Source organism: Natrix helvetica, assembly GCF_964273705.1.
Source record: "Natrix helvetica genome assembly, chromosome: 2".
In the NCBI taxonomy this organism is placed as follows: Eukaryota; Metazoa; Chordata; class Lepidosauria; order Squamata; family Natricidae; genus Natrix; species Natrix helvetica.
In genome coordinates, this window is record NC_138552.1 from 45889812 (window position 1) to 45910283 (window position 20472).

Here is a 20472-nt window from a genome sequence, read left to right on the forward strand (position 1 = left end):
CACCTATCCTTCCAATCCTTCCTACCTAACTACCTAGTTGCCCTTCTCACAAACATATCATTCTGGGTAGCGTAAAATAAATCTAAACAATATTAGTGGAATGCTACTATCTACTCCATTGACTTTCCCTCTTGTCACTTGATCTCAAGTGAAGCATATGTAGTTCTCTGCACCAACATACACAGATGCAACATGAAGACAGAGAAACACACACAGATGCAATGTATATGCAGCAACCTGATTAGATTTAGTTACACATCAACCGAGGGAACCTTTTTGTATCTTTCTACATGAGAACTTCATGTGTGTATACACACAAACAAGCACACAGATATGAACATACGTTTGGCCTTATTAGAACCTATAGTCATACAGAGACAACAACATATACATCCTGGACATAAATTATTTCAACTTCTACCTTCAAAACGATGCTGTAGGGCACTGCACACCAGAACAACTAGACACAAGGACAGTTTTCCCCCGAATGCCATCACTCTGCTTAACAACTAATTCCCACAACACTATCAATAATTTACTAAGACTGTATCACTATTCTTCTTCTCTTCCTTCCTAGTATCTATCTCTCCCCACTTATGACTATGACTATGTTGCTTGTATGTTTCAATTTATATTGTTTTTATTTGTTTCCTAGTACAATTTGATAGCTTATTAGTAACCTTGACTATCACTAAGTGTTGTATCTTTTTATTCTTGATGAATGTATTTTATTCTCCTTATGTACACTGAGAGCATATGCACCAAAGACAAATTCCTTGTGTGTCCATTCACACTTGGCCAATAAAGAATTCTGTTCTGTTCTGTTCTGTTCTGTTCTATTCTATTCTATTCTATTCTATTCTATTCTATTCTATTCTATTCTATTCTGTTCAGCAGACAATTTTTGTTACATTTTAAAGAAATACAGTACATGCATACAAATGGCCACCAATGGTAAAGAGCCTGGAATGAAGTCCAGAAGCCATACTTGTATATTTCCTTACCCATTTATTATTTATTGAATATTCAAATATTTATGCCAATTAGTATTAATAACAAACATTTTTTCTTTTTACTTTTGAGTTGTAGAAGCCCGAATCCTTGATTCATTAAAATTGAATCAAAAAGGGCTTTTTACATCAAAGCATTATAGTATAATGGCAAAATTATGTACCTGATAGAATTACTTGGATTAGATCCCCCAAGAAATGACTTATGCAAGCATTTTTTTTTCATAAGCAGTCATATAAACCACATGTAATTAAAACCCTCAAAATGAAAGAACACTTTCTTTAAAAGACTCTGGATTATGCATTGATGCCAACACATTTGTTCTGCATATGGTGCCTGAATATTCGAGCATATGCATTGTAGGGTAGGTATTTTGTTCATAGCTTATTTCTTTCACCTAGCTCAAGAATCCACAAGTATCATGAAGAATTAATTTGTGCTCTGGCTTAGTATAGAGAAAATGCTAATGCAGCTGGAGGTTTGATCTGAATTACAACTTTGTAGCAGTAGTTTAGGGATCAAATTTAAATGTATTATGAGTCCCGGTGCTAGGGATAGTCATTTGTGACTAAGACAAGCAATGATGCATTGCTTTCCAAACCCTCAGTTTTTGTTAATTATCCACAAAATGCCAGGTCTTGATTTTGGAGTGGTAAGTGTGGAAAACAAAAGCAGTCCTTGATAGCTGACATGTAAAAAGAAGAAAAGTGCATTTCAAGCTCAGTAATGTATCGAAGGTGTCACTTTAAGAACCTGGACTGAAGCAAATTGGCAATGACAGCTCCTGATTTCTACTGATCTCACTTGAAAAACATTGAGAAAGGTGTCTCTGCAAAGAAGCTTCCTTATTGAATTATTCATGAAATGAACTTCATCATATGGAGCACCTGCTGAGAAGAGCTTGCATTGCATATTAACATACGTGCATCAAGCTTTCTTGTTAAGCCCTACTTCCACAGTCCCATTTGCTGTGACAGTCATAATACTCCATGTTAGGGGCAATGACAAATAGAAGGCTTACCTTGGCGAACATTTCACATTTTTAATTAGCTTTGGGAAAAAGGTCACCTTGTAGAAATATGAACAGAGTGACATTCATTCTTTTAGTACACGTTTGTAATTCTAAATTTTGTTTTTTCATCTCATAGTCTACTCTTAAAATTTATGGAGCTTTAATACTAACTAAAGCAACTTATATAATAATGCATTTAATTAGCATTACAATCAATTAATTTACATGAGATTTTCTATTAAAATGTATCCAAAATGAGGGAATTATTTCTTTATCTCCCACTTTTAATTTTGTTATTAGGATACATAGCTATAATTTATAGTTGCTTTTGTTATTGACAAGTCATTCAGCCTGCCTTCCAATATATGGGGAATCGTATGTGATTTTAAATGTTCTATGTAATTAAGTAGTGTGGGCTGTGTATCTGAAGTCTATTGTTCTTTTTCTTTACAAAGCAAACTATTTGACTGTTTGAAAAGTAGAATTAAATATACCATATTTATATTTACACATAAATATGGTATATTTAATTCTACTTTTAAACAGTCAATGATTTTGCTTTGTAAAGAAAAGGAACAATAGATAAATATTCCATACCATAGAATTAAATATGGCATATGGTAAATATGGTATATTTAATACCTTGCCTTACTTCTTTCAAATGAAATCACTGATCAGCAAAGGACTTTCCCTGCTCATACCAGATGATACTGATTGAACCGAATTGCACAGAATTCATAATATTTCTACTTTCTCAAATACATATTCTGTAAGTCCTGGCCTTTTACATTAATTATGACATTCCTTTTTTTAAAAAAAATGAGGGCTATGAGAGAAAAGTGAACTGAAGCAACTAAATGAGCCCATGCATCCAAAGACTGTCCATGGCAATATCTAGGTCTGTGATGGCACGCAGAGCCCTCTCTGCTGGCACACACGCCGTCCCCCCAGGTCAGATCTTTGAAGTGTTTCGTGCGCACGCAATTTGGGCGCTCGGTATCTAAAAGGTTTGCCATCACTGATCTAGGCCGTTGTTTGAGCTTTGCAAAAATGATGCTGGTTTAATAATTTGGAAAGAGGTGTTTTGTATACTGCATGTTGTGATGTAGTGTTTTTGAAAGCATGGCGACAGTTATTTTGGCTGAGTTCCTGTTTTGCTGATTACTAATAGAAGTGCTTCCATTGATCTCTAGGGAAAAGGATGAAGTTTTTTAAAAATATCTATATATCATTTTTATGCCTGTTCAGAAAGCATAATACAGGTATTTTAGGAAAGGGAACTTGTTTTCAAGCTCAACTATTACTCTTATATTCAATATTATTGAATATTATTTATTTTATGTTAGCATACAGTTCTCCGGCTTGGTGTAACATATTAGCAAATTTATGTGGCACCTTTCTGAGTGTGAGTATAAAAGCTTGTTTAACTTCTATAATGAAGGGCATAAAGAAAATTAGTTGGGTAATGTGAAATGTGTTAGATCTTTTTTTGAAATTAAGTAGTGAGAAACTTTCAGCAACAAAGTATTGGGCAAATAGGAAGGGCTCTTGATTGGGAAATCATCTTCTTATGCTATAAACTGAGGGGATCCTGTTTCTTATCCATTGTTCTTCATCTGTTGTTTGCTCAGACCAAAACCCCCAATAATAAAATGAACTATTTTGAAATTATTTGAAAATATTCTTTTAAGAACCAGGCAATGTGAATAATTTAAAATATAGTGCAAAAAAGGAATCTTTCAGAAATAAATTTTAGAGAGCATTTTAATATTTATCCATTTTTACTCAATATTTATATTCTATCTATCCAATATCTCCAAAATACCAACATTTCAAACCTGATAAAGAATTTCCATTAGAAGAGGAAGTTATATTTACTTATTTCCCACTTGCTTTACAGTTCATTGTATTTTACTATTTTCATGAAAGGCTGAGGATAGAACAAAATGAAAATATCTTTTGGATTAGAGGACGGAAGAAGAAATAGACAAAAATAGCCTTCTCTCTATTTGTGTCAATGGGAATTGCCTTTCTCCAGATAGTCTCTATTGCTATTTCCTGTCCTGCACAAAAAAATAAATTTATTATTTATTTATTATTCATATTTATAGACCGCCCCCTCTCCCGAAAGGGACTCGGGGCGGTGTACAGTCACTAAAATACGTTATAAAATACATACAAAACAGTTAAATAATTAAATACGTAGGTGGAGGAGGTTGCAAGACTGTACATAGAATAATAAATATTAAATATAGTATATAGTGTATTAAAAACTTTTTAAAACCCCAAACCCAATTAAAATGAATAAATCCCCGGGAGGTAGAACTAAGAAAGTGCCAGGCCAGCTGATTGAAATAGGTGAGTCTTTAACTTTTGCCGGAAGGAACGGAGGTCGGTGGTAGTTCGAATGTCAGGGGGGAGGTCATTCCAGAGGGTTGGGCCCATCACAGAGAAGGATCTACTCCTAGGTGTCGCCCGCTGGCATTGACTAGCAGACGGCACCAGGAGGAGCCCCTCTCTGTGTGAGCGGATAGGTCGCAGGGACGTGTGTGGTAGGATGCGATCCTGCAGGTAACTAGGTCCACTGCCATGGAGCGCTTTAAAGATGGTGATCAATACCTTGAAACGCACCCGAAAGGCCACAGGTAGCCAGTGCAGCTCGCGCAGGAGAGGTGTTACGTGGGAGTAACGTGTACTTCCCATAATAACCCGCGCGGCTGCGTTCTGAACTAGCTGCAGTCTCCGGACGCATCCCAAGGGAAGCCCCATGTAGAGAGCATTGCAGTAGTCCAGGCGAGACGTCACCAGCGCATGAGTGACCGTGCGCAGGGCACTCCGGTCCAGTAGGGGGCGCAATTGGCGCACCAGGCGAACCTGGTGGAACGCCCCCCTTGCCACGGCTGCCACATGGTCCTCCATTGACAGCCGGGCATCAAGGAGGACGCCCAAATTGCGCGCCCGCTCCACAGGGGACAATTGTTCGCCCCCTATGGCCAGCGATGGAGTCAGCTGGCTGAACCGAGGCGCCGGTAACCACAGCCACTCGGTCTTGGAGGGGTTGAGTTTAAGTCTGTTGTCCCCCATCCAGACCCCGACGGCTTCCAAACACCGGGACATCACTTCGACAGCCTCGTTGGGGTGGTTTGGGGTTGAAATATACAGCTGAGTATCATCAGCGTAAAGATGGTACTCAACCCCAAAACCACGGATGATCTCACCCAGCGGCTTCACATATGCGTTGAACAGGAGAGGCGAGAGGACCGACCCCTGTGGCACCCCACAAGTGAGTGGCCTCAGGGACGATCTCTGCCCCCCTGTCAACACACATTGCTTCCGGTCGGAGAGGTAGGAGCCGAACCACCGCAAAACGGTGCCTCCGACTCCCATCCCCTCCAACCGGCGCAATAGGATACCATGGTCGATGGTATCAAAAGCCGCCGAGAGGTCTAATAGGACCAGGATAGAGGAGCAACCCCTATCTCTGGCCCTCCAGAGATCATCGACCAACGCGACCAAGGCTGTCTCAGTGCTGTGCCCGGGTCGGAAGCCGGACTGGCGTGGGTCTAGATAGTCGGATTCGTCTAGGTGTCGCGGGAGCTGCTGCGCCACCACATTCTCGACAACCTTCGCCAGAAAGGGGAGGTTGGAGACTGGACGATAGTTAGCTAGCTCCATTGGGTCGAGCGCAGGCCTCTTGAGCAAGGGTCTCACCACCGCCTCTTTCAAGGCGGTTGGTAAGTATCCCTCACTCAGTGAGGCGCTCACCAGGCCCAGGAGCCAGCCTCGTGTCACCTCCCAGGCTGCCAGTACCAGCCAGGAGGGGCACGGGTCCGTTAAACAAGTGGTGGGTCGCAGCCGTCCACGCAGCCTGTCCAAATCCTCGGGGGCAACAGAGTCAAACTCCTCCCAGAATGGTCCCTCAAGACTCGCTGTTGGCGGCTCGTCTGGTCCACTGACGGAGGTCCACCCGCTCCGGATCTGATCGATTTTGTCCTGAAGATATTCCCCAAACTCCTCTGCTCTACCCTGTAAGGGTGTCTCCCGCGCCCCCTGCGATAAGAGGGAGCGAGTCACCCTAAACAGGGCGGCAGGGCGGTTATCCGCGGACGCAATAAGAGCAGCACAATGTCTATGTTTGGCCGCTCTTATTGCCACAAGGTAAGTCCGCAAATAGGCTCTTACCTGTGTTCGGTCAGATTCGGAGCGCGAGGATCTCCACCTGCTCTCTAGACGTCTCCTGTGGCGCTTCATCACCCTGAGCTCCTCAGTGAACCAAGGAGCCCGGGTGGGTCGATGCCGCAGGAGAGGTCGCAACGGCGCAACCCGGTCCAAGGCCCCAGTCGTCGCCCTATTCCAGGCAGTCACTAGGTCCTCGGAACGGGAGCGGGACAAGGCTACAGGTATTGGCCCAAGCTCCGTCAGGAATCTATCAGATTCCATCAGGTGCCTGGGGCGGTACCAGTTTATAGAGTCTGGTTCCGCCTCCTCGCGGTGGGGGATAGCGCCAGGGAAGTCCAGCCGGAGGGATGAGTGGTCTGACCATGACAGGGGCGTGATAACTAAATCCCCTATTCCCAGATCACTCGTCCACTGTTCAGATACAAAAATGAGGTCCAGTGTGTGGCCCCCTTCGTGAGTGGGGCCCTGCACTAATTGGGTCAGGTCCATGGCCGTCATGGAAGCCATGAACTCCCGAGCCACCTCGGAAGCTGCTCCCGTTGACTTAGGTATCTTTAACTAAAGCTCCAGAATGTCTGGATCAAATCTGAATTCATTTTGCCTTCCCTATTATATATAGTTACATTATTTTCCATTTTGAATATTATAATTGATCAATTGCCTCATTTTTAAAGGTGCATGGACTGAGGTATGTGTTTGCATATGTGTGTGATTTTTCCCCCTTTTGGTAGCATGTACCTACTACTGTCTTTTCTATGTCTATATATAATATGTGCATATATTGATGATTTTTGTTTTCTCTATATTGAAATGCACATGTTTTCCATTGACAGTTTTCTACATACAATGAAAAAAATCAATTGTAGTCAGCATAATTATGATTAATGGAGGGGAACATCAGTGATTAAAATGAAATTTTCAAAACTGCATAAAAATTAGAAAGCTCATTCACATTTTGGTGTTCAAGGAAGAAAAAATGCACAGGCAGGACTTTTTCCCCGTTGTTTCTTATTTTAAATAGATATTTGTTGTCTATATCTTCAGAATGGATGCTAGTCGATTTCTTTAGAATATAATAACAGAGTTGGAAGGGACCTTGGAGGTCTTCTAGTGCAACCCCCTGCCTAGGCAGGAAACCCTACACCACTTCAGACAGATGGCTATCCAACATCTTCTTAAAGACTCCCAGTGTTGGGGCATTCACAACTTCTGGAGGCAAGCTGTTCCACTGCTTAATTGTTCTAACTGTTGGGAAATTTCTCCTCAGTTCTAAGTTGCTTCTCTCCTTGATTAGTTTCCACCCATTGCTTGTCCTGCCTTCTGGTGCTTTGGAGAATAGTTTGACTCCCTCTTCTTTGTAGCACTCCTGAGATATTGGAACACTGCTATCATGCCTCCCCTAGTCCTTCTTTCTATTAAACTAGACATACCCAGTTCCTGCAACCGTTCTTCATATGTTTTAGCCTCCAGTCCCCTAATCATCTTTGTTGCTCTTCTCTGCACTCTTTCTAGAGTCTCCACATCTTTTTTACATCTTTGTTTTTGGTTTAGCAGCACTTTCTTTACACTTCTGTGCCTTTGTCTCGAACGTCGGTAAAAACCTAATCCCTTTATGTTGATTACTTTAATTGAGTTCTTACAGCGTCTTTTTCATTTTCACTTGATGAAAACCTGCTGTTCAGTACATTGCAAGTAACAGCTGGCTAAAAGTTTAAACAGAAAAAGAACATAAGATTCTGTGGTAGGTAAAAGATAAACATTCCCATGTTTATACTTTTCTAATACTCTGTTTAGAAGTTTGCAATTTTTAATCTCTCCCTCCCTTTTACTACCCTTGCTCTAAGCTGTTCTTTTGGAAAAAAACAATCAGCCTTGTTTGGAGGGTGGCTTTGATCTCTGTTTTCTTATTTATTTTAAGAAGCTAGAAGTCTGGCAATTTGTTGTGTTTTTGACTTTGTCAGATCGTGCCCCCTCAACACATGTTCTCCACAGATGGCTTGGGGGTGGGGGAGGAAAGGGGGTGGGAGACACAGCAAAAGGGCTGAAGTTTCACATTTCACCAAGTTCCCAAGATACATTTTTTTAAAAAATACATAAATGTCAGTGTGTTTGCTGTTGTGCTGGCAGGTGCTCAGTGAGGCAAGTGGCCTTTCACCCAGCATAATCAACTTGTTTTTATTTCCTCAGATGTTTATCATATTTGTCTTTTTTTTTGTTTTGTTTTCGTAGAGTGCTCTTGAAGGAAAACTAAGCAAGTTGTGGAGACACCTGGTTGCCATGAGGCAAAATCTGAGTTTCTTGCTTGCCCCGGGACAAATGCCTTCTGAAACAGCTCATCAGATTCTACCAACTGTTGTTTATGCTCGGCTGATAAATCAAGTAGTTCAGTGTCATCAGGCTGTTGAGGAATGTTGCGGTGACTTGCTCACTTTGACACTTCTGGTACCTTCAGCTCCTTGGGTGAGTGTAAGATGTGGTATATTGAAAAGTGGCACTTCTAAGTACTACTCCAAATACTGCTAAAATACTCAAAAATCTTTTGGAATCAGACTTTAGTCTTATTATATTCTCCAGTGTTATTTGACCTGAGGCAAAAGATGTCATTTTGTCAGAGAAGAGAGAAAAAGGGACATAAATTACTTATTCGTCTTGCCATTAGCTAAAATGCTATGTGTCCTAGATACTTAGTATGATTTAATATTCATGATTTAGTAATGTTTGTGTAACATGACATCATTGCAAATTATGATGCATGAAATGTCATTTGCCACTCTTGGGATTCCTTGCCCCCCTTCATAGTCTTTTTTGTTCTTCCTTCCCTTCTCTCAAATGTAGCATTCCATACCAAATTTCTTTTTAAGCATGAAATAGAATTTCAGAGTTTGCTACTCAGGCTCTTCTCTTATGTTATATGAGCAAGCTACAAGCAATGGCACAATATTTTCTTTCCATATTAGAGGTGAAAGATTGAGTAGCACTGGAGCATGGAGGACCTCTGGTGTAACTTCTCCGGTGGGTTAGATTCTGACTCCATGAAATGGAGTGATTTGATATCAAGGATAAAAGTGGACTTTAAAAAAAACTTAAAAATGGGCTCACCTTTTAGAGTTGTAGTCCTTTGTAAGGACTTTGAAAGACAATTAGATAATATCTTGAAAAGAAACATTACATTTGAAATGCTTTGGACTATAGGTAACATGGTGATAAAGCACTTTGAAAATGATTTATTTTCTTTTTTATTTGAGAGCAATGTGCTCCTTTCTTCATTTTTTTATATCAAAACATATATGTGCATTCATTTATTTCACTTTGTGCCACTGAAGTATCATCCATCTCATTAATTTCTTCTAGATCTTGTTGTCTGGTTTTTGTTTTGAAATCTGAGGACATACTGGTTTTATGCCACCAATAAATAATTTTTAACTGAAAATGTATCAATATCTTCAGATTTTCAGTACATTGGAAGCTTGATGGAATAGAAATAAGCATTATTTCCTGAGTAGTGGCATGCTATAAAAGATATTTTCTGCTGTTATTAAACAGTATTTTAAAGAAAATGAATTAATTTGAATAAATAAAACCCCACTGTTCTGGCAACATTTTTAGAAACAGATTTTCTAACATAGTGCAAGTTTTGCAATGGTCTTGACATTTTCAGACACCAGTACACTTATAAAGTGTTAAAGCATGTGCGACATCTGCTCCTCTGGGGAAAAAAAAGGACTATTAGTAAAAGGAGTAAGTTGAGTCTTTCTGCAAGATGCAATTTTAATGTTTTATCTTAATGTACAAAAAATATAAATAAATACCTCATTGTGTAGAGTCTCCCAAAAAAGATTAGAAACTTTCAAAATGTGTGGCAAGGTTCCCTTAGATTCTTACGGAATTGAGATAAATTAGTGTGTTATGAAATAATTTGCTTTTCTTTCAAGACAGTAGAATTTAACTCTATGCAAATTAAAAGCTTCAATTAGACATAGGCAACTTAGATGTCTCTGAAATGAATAGCGTTTGGTAATCTACTTTGAAATATTCCTAATTATTTTCATTTATCCTTTGAGTTTTTAGTAGATTTGTGAAAATTTTAGAGCTAAACTTTAATTGAAAAATGCTGCTAAAGTAGAATCAAAATGGCTCACTTTTTATTTCATCTGTCTATTAGATAATTAGGGATGCAAGCCAACTGTTGTTAATTTTGGGGTTCAGCTCTATTGAATATAAAGAGGTTTAATTCTCAAATAGTATTAGTTAAGATTGTATTGCACTATTTTCTTTAAGAAATAAGATCTTTTGTTATAAAAATAATTACAGATATAAACAGATAAGAATTGTAATATTGAAAAGGTTATTATATTCCAGAAACGATACTAAATTAACTTTTGCAAGACTAACTATATATATATTCTTTCATTTATTACTGACTCACTTATGTTATTGGGTTTTTTTCCCCACAAGTCCAAGAGTGACACCAATATGTATAGCTAAAATAAATTATCTGCAAAACAAGAATGTCAATAAGTTCAGTACAATTCCAAGATTTTCAGATACCTAGCACATTAAAAGTTAATTTCCCTCAATTTTGGGGGAAGACAACTGTGAATATGCTTCTTGTTCTAGTCTGAAAGAGTTTCAATATATTGTCAATTTATTTCATTGAATATCTTATTTCTGGTCTATTTCTGTAAGGGAAAGATCAAATTCAGGATGAATTTTTAATGCCAGAGTTGAAAGTGATTTTTGCTCTTTTTCTTACACAAGAAATTGAACATAAATTCTAATGATTAAATAATTTTGAAAAGAAGCGCAAATAAACATATTGGTTCCATCCCTCCTCTTGTAATAAAAGTTACAAGGTAATTCTCCCTATATGTCTCCATCCCTATGATGAGATCAGTTTTTCGTACCATAGCTTTATTTGGATTCTAAAATGCTATTTTCCTGGAAGAAACATTGAACATCTCTTCTGTTTTAAATCACAATCCATGTTATATATTTTCCCAAGCTGAATACCAAACAGACAATAACATGCATCTAGAATACCGTAGAAAAGTAGCTGTAAGGAGAGAAGGAAGTATTTGAAATATATCATAGCTATTTGGAGAAGATGCAAATGCCTTCAGACAAAAATGCCCTTCAGACATGAATGAGTAAGAACTTGTTTATCCTGGGGCTCAGGCTAGTATAATGCTGAAAGGACAATCTCAATGTTCAGAATTGTTTTTTAAAAATCAATAATAGTATCAGTTCTGGGAGTAATATGGTGAAGGTGTGAGCTGAGAACTAATCAGACGAATCCAGAAATGAAGAGATTAATATACAGTTTGATGTTTTGTGACATTTCATTATCTATATGTATGAAAAAGAAGAACAGGAATCCAGACTGCAATCAGTTACTTGTTTTTATAAATTAATGTCTTGGAAGATATTGGGACACTTCAAAATATTGCTGTAAATTCAAGAAATTAATATGTTCCATGTTAAAATTCTAAATATTAGAATCAGGTTTTGGGGAATGATTAAGTAAAAGCCTTTCTTATAAACAATAATGCCAAAGTTGAGATAAAGGGATCATTTGTTGATTACTTTTCAGTCTTGAATTCCACTCATCTAAATTTCTAAGCAATGTACTGCTAAAGAGCCATAGCAATAGCACATACTCTCATATACCACTTTATAGTACTTTACAGCACTCTCTGAGCATTTTACAATTTAGCATATTGCTCCCAACAATCTGAGTCCTCATTTTACAGACCTCGGAATAATGGAAGGCTGAGTCAATCTTGAGCTGGTCAAGATTGAAATCCTGGTTATGGGCAGAGTTAGCATGAATACTGCATTTTAACCATTGCATCACCACGGCTCCTAATTCTTTTCTGTTCTGAAAAGTTACTGCTGCCCATGATTTATAACTCCTATACAAACAGATGAGAAAGGAAAGCTTAGAATGAAAAAATCCTAATCATATATCTTACAATAAGATTATATTGTGTAAGTCCTTCCCCAAAATTGTCTGGGAAATCACCAACTGTATATAATCTATTTGTATGAATGGGAAAGATTGGTTCTTTCCATTCTCTTTTCATAAGGCAGACATACCATTATATGAACCAACACCCATTATTCTCCACTTATTGTAGAAGGTGCTCAGGTTGAGGAATGCTGCTGTTGGTGCTTAGGGTTATCAACTATCCCTCCTGCCTTTTGGAACATCTTGCCCCCCACCCAACCCTCCCCGAGTGAGGTCAGCTCCAACCTCCGGCCTTCCACAATAGCTTAAAGACCTGGTTCTTTTAGTTGGCTTGGGGCTCCAAGTGAGGGGCTTCACATTGGGTGTGGTTTATACATTAATAACAGATCCCAACTCCCTCCCCCCCCCATGCTTATCCCTCCCTCTCCCTCTTTTAGTTAGGGTTGAGTATTTGTATTTTTATAATATTTTATTTGTATTGTGTAAGGGTTTTGTATAGTTTTATCTTTTAACATTGCAAGCTACCCAGAGTTACTCTGTGATGAGATGGGCAACCAATAAATTTAATAAATAATAATGAATATAATTTTTGCTTCAAATGCTATTTCTGGTGGTGTCTGGATTGCTTTCATAAATATAAACCACCTGCAAAGCACTTGCCTGCACAGAATTTCTTTATAAATAAGAGTTCTATCAAGGAATCCCTTTTCATCATGAGTTCTAAATAGCTAATGGGCTAGTCACATGCAAAGAGTATCCAACAAACCTCCTTCCATCATTTGCCACAATATAGTTAGATGTACCTATTACTATGGTTAAATGTTCTCCCATTCTTAATGATATAATTCAGTTAAAGGCTCCTTATGATTAGAAAGAGGCATGTGTATGTATATAGTTATTTGTAAAACTGGTTTTTGTATACTGTAATGATTTTGCAGTAATAAAGTTTCTAACATATATCAAATAATACAAATTAAGAAAAGGAAAAGGACACAACCTTGTCATTAGTTTTTCAGGAATAAACATTTGTTGCAGTTGAATTTGTACAGATGCTGTTATGCTGCAATGTATTATAATCTTATATTTTTAGTATTATTTTTATCAGTACTAAATATACTAACTTATTTTAACAAAATCCTTGTTCAGCCAGGATTTTGAAAATAGTTTTGCTTGAATTTAGCTGATTTGGCAAAAATGTATTAATTAATAATTAAAATAGATGTAGACCTAATTATGTCTAATTTGGCTTTTGAATATAACAAGAACCCTATATGAGCACATAAGCACCTAAATTCTCTAGAGGGTTGTGGACAGTTATTTATGGTATTAGTAAGCAAGGACATTTAGTGCCTCAGGTTAGTGAGAGATTGGTAAGTGGGTGACTGTGATGAATTATTTAAGAGTCTTTTATGTTTTCCTCCCATGGAGATAGGAGGGGAAAAGCCTTGATGAAGTCTCATGAATAAACCTACATTCTCTAGAGTATCAGAATCAAAGACAAAGGAATCAGGAATTGACATTTGATGCTTTCTGGTCCTGAGTTGATGTAGCAATATAACAAGATTCATTGGATTCTCCATTAAATGTATCGTTTTAGCTAAATTATATCATAAAATGACTTGATTTGCATCTACTCAGATACACAATCAAGCATGTATTTATGAAACAATTTGTTATTGCTGTGGTACTAGAATGTACCAGATGTTAAATTTTGTTTCTTATATACAAATTTCTTACATGCAAATCAAGGAACAGTCAGAAATATGGAAATAGGAAATATAATTTGCATGTAAGTAGCAGTTTTCAATACTGTCAATTCTTTTGGAACAGAAAAATAGGACCCCAAAGTCTTTCATCTTGTTGTGTTGTACAGACCAAACCATTTCTCTTTAGTGTTATTTCTGGTATGCTTTGGATGCTTTAATCTTTTTTTCATTACTCCTAGGATTAATTATCAGATTGGTTGGAAATTCTTCTGTAGCTGGGAATTAGATCATGAAATCTGTGATAGGTATATAGTGTCTAGCCAAAACCACAGGAGTATTTGTAGTGCAATCTCAGCAGAGCCACTAGACCTGCCATTTAGAAGTGCTAGAATTTCATAAATATTTAGAAAGGGTGTATAAATGTCACCATCCTCTTTATGTTTCTCTGAAATATAATAATAGTTATGAAGACTTAGCTTAAGTTTCAGGAACTCTGACTATTCTAGATTTTAATTTAATTCATTTTGGTTTCTAAAAGGCTTCTGAAAATAATTGAAATAAGAGTTTTCAAGGATATTTCAAACTTAAAAGAGTTATTTTGGAATTCAATTCAGACTATATGTAATATAAACATTGTTGTGGAAAGAAAACAGCTGTATTCAGTGGGCATTTTGCATTAGTTGAAAATATTTTTATTCATTGAGTTTTGTAGTCATAGTCATTTATATACACATGTATTGACACATCTCCTATTTCATTATTTTCCCTTGCCTACCAAAAAGGATGGTGTACATAATGTAGAGGGCTACTGTAGATGAAAGAAAAGTTTAAACCAGTAACTTTCAACAATGACAAATCCACGGTTGTTGCTAAGACATGGATTTCTAACATGTTGTCAGTGGATACTTTTAGGAATTGCATCCTTAATACAGTGATTGTTTGTTTGTTTGTTTGTTTTTATTGGATTTATATGCCACCCTTCTCCCAAAGGACTCAGGGCGGCGTACAACATTGAAAAACACACATCCCAAAAGTTAAAAGAAATTAAATATATATCCAAAAAAACAAATCGAATTTATGGATATACATTTAAATAAGTTAAAATTAACAGTCCAGGCCGGCTTGCTGGAAAAGCCAACTTTTTAGGGCGCGTCAGAAGGACCAGAGGTCAGGGATTATGCGAAGCTCCGGGGGCAGCTCATTCCAGAGGGAAGGCGCTCCCACAGAGAAGGCTTTCCCCCTGGGGGTCACCAGCCGACACTGTCTGGCCGACGGCACCCTGAGGAAGCCAACTCTGTGGGATCGTACTGGACGGTGGGAGGCTACTGGTGGCAGTAGGTGCTCTCGCAAGTACCCTGGGCCTAAGCCATGGAGCGCTTTAAAGGTCATAATTAATACCTTGAATCGCACCCGGAAAACAACCGGCAACCAGTGCAGGCTGCCTAAAAGGGGTGTAACATGGGAGCACCTAGGTACCCCCATGACAACCCGCACGGCCACATTCTGGACCAGCTGACGCCTCCGGGTGCTCTTCAAGGGCAGCCCCATGTAGAGAGCATTGCAGTAGTCCAGGCGAGAAAGGACGAGGGCATGAGTGACTGTGCACAGAGCATCCCGATCCAGGAAGGGGCGCAACTGATGTACCAGGCGAACCTGGAAAAAGGCCCCCCTGGTCATGGCCGTCAGGTGTTCTTCTAAACTAAGCCGTGTATCCAGGAGGACTCCCAGATTGCGAGCCTTCTCTGAGGGGGCTAAAATTTCTCCCCCTATCACCAAAGATGGAACAAGGTGTACAAATCGGCATGACGGAAACCACAGCCACTCAGTCTTGGAGGGATTGAGCTGGAGCCTGTTCCTCCCCATCCAGATCCGCACAGTTCCAGGCATCGGGACATCACATCGAGGGCATCGTTTGGGTGATTGGAAATTGAGTATGGCGGTAAATATCAGTAGATCCTTCCAGCTGCAATTTTTCTTCCTATAATAGAGAGAATTGTTTTTAAGACCCAGAAAGTAATATACTAAATGCAATCTTTAAAACAGTATTTCAGTTTCAAGAGTATTATATAAATGTTGTATAAAATATTTTAATTAATAACCTTACACTTTGGAAGTGTTTGGCCCTTATGTGGATATGTTGTAAGCCGCCCAGAGTTACTGTGTTGTAAGATGGGTGGCTAATAAATTTTACAAATAATAATGACTATAATAAGGTTCTTTTGTTACTAACAGCTTTATTCATAAGTAGTCCAGAAAGTGTATATTTTATTCTAAATATACCAAAATATAAGGCAATTATCAAAAGTCATGTTGAAACTTTTAAACAGGATAGATATAATAATATAATATAATCAATTATTACAGGGCATAAGCACCAACATCAGAAGGAATCCAACATAAACAAGATTGAAATTAAGGTTTTGCTTAATAAATGAATATAAATCTGGCCAATTCCTGAATGTAAATACTTCTTTAAAAATGGATGAATCTTAAATTCATTGGATATACTTAAGTTTGTATAAATCTAACCTCACTAGATTTTATATCATCTATTCTATACCGTATCTAAATCATTGATAAAAATATAGAAAACTACCAGGACCAAAACCTGTGACATTCCTTTTCAGTAACTCATTCCACTTTAGTGGAGAAACTAAGTGAAACTATTAATCAGCATTCTTTAAATACTTTTTAAACTGCTATGGACCCACCTAATAAATGTGTTACCCAGCCCATATTTAACTAATCTACTACTCAGAATAATAAGGGGCTTTGCCAAAACAAAGTATATTATATGCTTGCATTCCTATGATTTGCTGAGGAAGTTATCCTAACAAAACTGAAATTAGATTAGCATGACAAATCTAACACCAATCTGCACAAATCCTTTTAGATTTCTAGCAAACATTGCATTTTTTCAAGGTTTTTTTTAGATTAGTTCTCTGTTGTTTCTGAATTTTTCTTTTCTCCTTTTTGAAAACAGGGATATTTGCCCTCCTTTGGACACCTGGTACTAAATCATTTTCCAAGAGTATTCAGAAATAATGAAGAGAGGTTCAGCCATGCTATCAAGGAAATTCCTTCAGTACCCTAGGTTGTAATTCATCTGGTTCTAAAATTTGTAGTCACCAAAAGTCAGTATAGGTGTTTCTAACGGTGTCTCTTTCAAGTTCAAACTGTCATCCTTTTTCAGCCAATACCATCTGCAGGAACTTGCCTGTTTCATCAGAATGATGAAAGCAAAGTCACACTGCAAGGTCAGCCCCTTTGGGTGAGCATGGAAGGTCACAACAGATATAGAGAGGGAGTGGGACTTGAATGGCGATGCTATGCTATCATCCTGATTCCCCCCTCCCATCTTACCCAAATGCGGCTGTGTGCAATTTATTTTTCACAATTGCCCAGGTTAATGCATTCATGCTTGCTAAGAGTTGAATTGCTCTGCCTTTTCTGTGCCTTTAGGCAATTTTCTGTTATTTTTATTCAGTAGCTATATATGGTTCCTTTTTTCTCCTTATCTTGAATGTAGCTGTATATATTTTTTTGGTACCCTTCATTAACTTTAGCTTGGTTTGATCTACAAAAATGTGCTATAATATCTACAAATGTGTCTTACCTGACTGTATTATAACTCTACTTAATCTCTACTCTTTATTGGTGTACACACACAAACACATACTGATTTATAGATCTTTACAAAGGTCCTTGTGCAGATATATTGGATTTTGCTTTTTTTTTCATCTCAGGGATTATTTTATACTGTGCTTTTAATTCCTTCTTTATTTGGAAATTTCACCCTTTTGAGCTTTTCCTATCTCAGCTTTTTCTACCATAAAGTACTACTTGCCATCACTAAGTGCATTAAAATTTGTTACTTGAAGTTATTCATGTTTCAAACTTTGTCCTTTTTTAACCTAATTTACATAAATTGGGAATGTAAGCCAGTTAAAGTTGGTTTCAGTTGGACCTGTATATAACTGCTGTAATTAAATCAGTATGTATTTTATATTTGTCTTATTTTTTTTAATCAATCATTACATGAACACTTTTCCTATTTATTAGGAACCGTTCAGGAATAGTTGATTCTCTATTGTATTCTTTATGGCGTAAAGTCCAGTTAAAAATGCCAAAGAAAATGGAAGACCACTTTGAGTAAGAAAAAATCCTATGGTTTCTGCTTTATTAATTTAAGCTAGAGTCCTCATTGTAAAGATGCACAAGATTAGATTGTGTAGTAATAGAGAATTGGAAATAAAGATAAACAATCAAACTAGAATGACTATGAATATAAAATCCAGAATTGTTAGAAGAAGCATACCCAAGGCTTAAGATATGGAAATAAAAGGAAGTTGCTAAACTTACAGATCAGAATACATGATATTACATGGCTTCTTTTTCTAATGTGAATGCTGTTTTCTTTAGTCTGTAGATGGCAGTAATTTGCTATAATAATGGTACACTAAGGCTTTCAAATTTAACCAGTGATTTTAATACCTTGATAAAACATATACATTAAAATGTGTTAGTAAGAACCCATTGTAATTAAGGTTCAATATAATTCAGTAGGTTGACTTGAATATAGGAAGCCTAGGTTTTTGTTAATATATTGTATTTTTGGCAGCAAGTGGCAGGCTATTATTTATCAAGCCCCAAGCTTTATTTTTTAAAAATAATGTTAATGCTGACTTTTGTAAAGTAAAATATTTCAATGGGCTCTGAATGTTAAAGCTTGGTTTATGGGAGAAGGCTTGATTTATGGGAGAACTGAGCCTCCTAACTCCTTAAACAATGTTGGAGTATGGTGAATTCTTAGTGTTGATTCACAGAAACGTTTTCTTATGTGTTATTTATTATATTGAAGAGAAATGTTTATATTTAAATATAACAATATATATATATATTGTAGAAGTTACTTAATTTATTTTTATTTTAAATTATAGTGTATGAGAGGGAGGTGAGTAAGTGAGGGGTAGAGTGTGTCAACCTGGAAGGGAAGCGAGGCATGAGGGAAGTAAAGGAGGAGAAAGAATAGGCATAGACACCGATATTGAGTCAGGTACAAGTATCATAGGGATCTGATGGTGGACTGTACTTGGGTTCTCACTATTTGAGAGTGCTCATGACATCCATCCCTAATGACATTCACCTTTTTTTACTAGGTTACCAGATCATCAACATCTGTCTTGGCATTAAAACGAAAACCTAGATAGGTCCAGAATGTGGAGTTCCCCTCTCACAAAAGTGCCTGCCCAGATTTCAGAGTTGACATTAGCCTAAGCCCAGAGCTGAGGGAGTTGGGTGATTATGGTCATTTATGAGGTTTTAAGGAATTTTAAAGTTCTGCACTACATAATTGAATGAAAGACATTTTGGTTGCATTTGGGCTCTCGGAAACAGTTGCGACTTGTCCTGTTGTACTGCCCTCCCTGCTGCCCAGTATCATCTCTGCCCTTCCTCTTGGATACTATTGCCTGCCGGACTTTGGTGACCCAGAGTTGTTAGTTTTCAAGAATTTCAACTTGCTGCCACACAGAGTTGAGTCCTGTGGAAGTCAGGACTTCAGAACCACCATGGAGCTGAAAGACTGATTGTACTAGAGGTTGGACTTTAGGTCTGGTGTTTTGTGGTTTTTTTGTTGCAGAACAGTTGCAGTGTGATCTGGTAGCAGAGGATTTACCATCTGTCTGTTGCCATGGTTTGATAACTTTTTGATTGTCTTTTGGCTTCTGTTATGCAGGGAGATAGGGCCTATTAGATTGACCACCCACACGACTTATGGACCCTGCTGGGTTCCAGAAGGATCTTAAGGTTATCCTTGAGAATCTTTATCATAATCTGGAATGAGTAGATGGTAAAAGCCTCAGACTGCATGGCTACTATTGGACCTTTTCCTGTGGGCTCATCGCGATCTAGGGGAACAACCTGGTTTTCCAAGGAGTTCCAGGTGATGAAGCAATTGAAGAAATGCCTGATGTGCTCTTGGAGGAAGTTGAAGAGTAAATCCAGAATAATTGGACCAGGAATGTCTATTCAGTATTATATTGCGGTGATAATGGCAGTGAAACATTATTTCTCCATACTCATTAAAATATATATATAAATATATGTACTGGGTAAAGCACTCCTTTTAGTAGTTTCCCAAATGTTTTTCAGGACGTTTTAGAAAATTCTTTGAGCCAGGAGTTCACTGTGGAGAATGTGCTTGCAACACTTCCAGCATTCCCCAAGGGGCCCCCTCAGCAGCGGGCTAAGAGAGCAGTAGATGCCTTTGTAAAGGCTCAGAATTATTCCAGGCAAATGTCAATGCAGCAGGTGAGTGGATGTGAATTTAATGCAATCCAACATTTTATACTGAGAAGAAAAAATGAAATTTTGTTGTACTTCGCAATTACTCAGCATATTTTTCTTACTACAGGTAGTTCTCAACTTAAGACCAGTTATTTAGTAATCATTCAAATTTATGATGAACCTTCCCAGGCCTACTTATGACCCAAATTTGAAATTCCCATGGCTGCCTGCCCCCTGTGGTCTTGTGATTGCATTTGGTCATTTGACAACTAGCCCGCATTTGCAGCATCCTGCAGCCACATGACTGC

General features: G+C 37.9%; 1 protein-coding gene across 1 annotated transcript in view; it reads left to right on the forward strand.

Annotated features, from left to right (window-relative positions):
• The window catches only part of LOC309387348 (uncharacterized protein), a gene marked incomplete at its 3' end in the record, with an annotated part of 50473 nt that overhangs the window by 29130 nt on the left and 871 nt on the right, over positions 1–20472 (forward strand). The window contains exons 8-9 of the mRNA XM_081943821.1: positions 8432–8662; positions 20030–20188. Of these exons, the coding sequence (XP_081799947.1) occupies positions 8432–8662; positions 20030–20188 (390 nt within the window). The remainder of the gene's footprint in view (positions 1–8431; positions 8663–20029; positions 20189–20472) is intronic.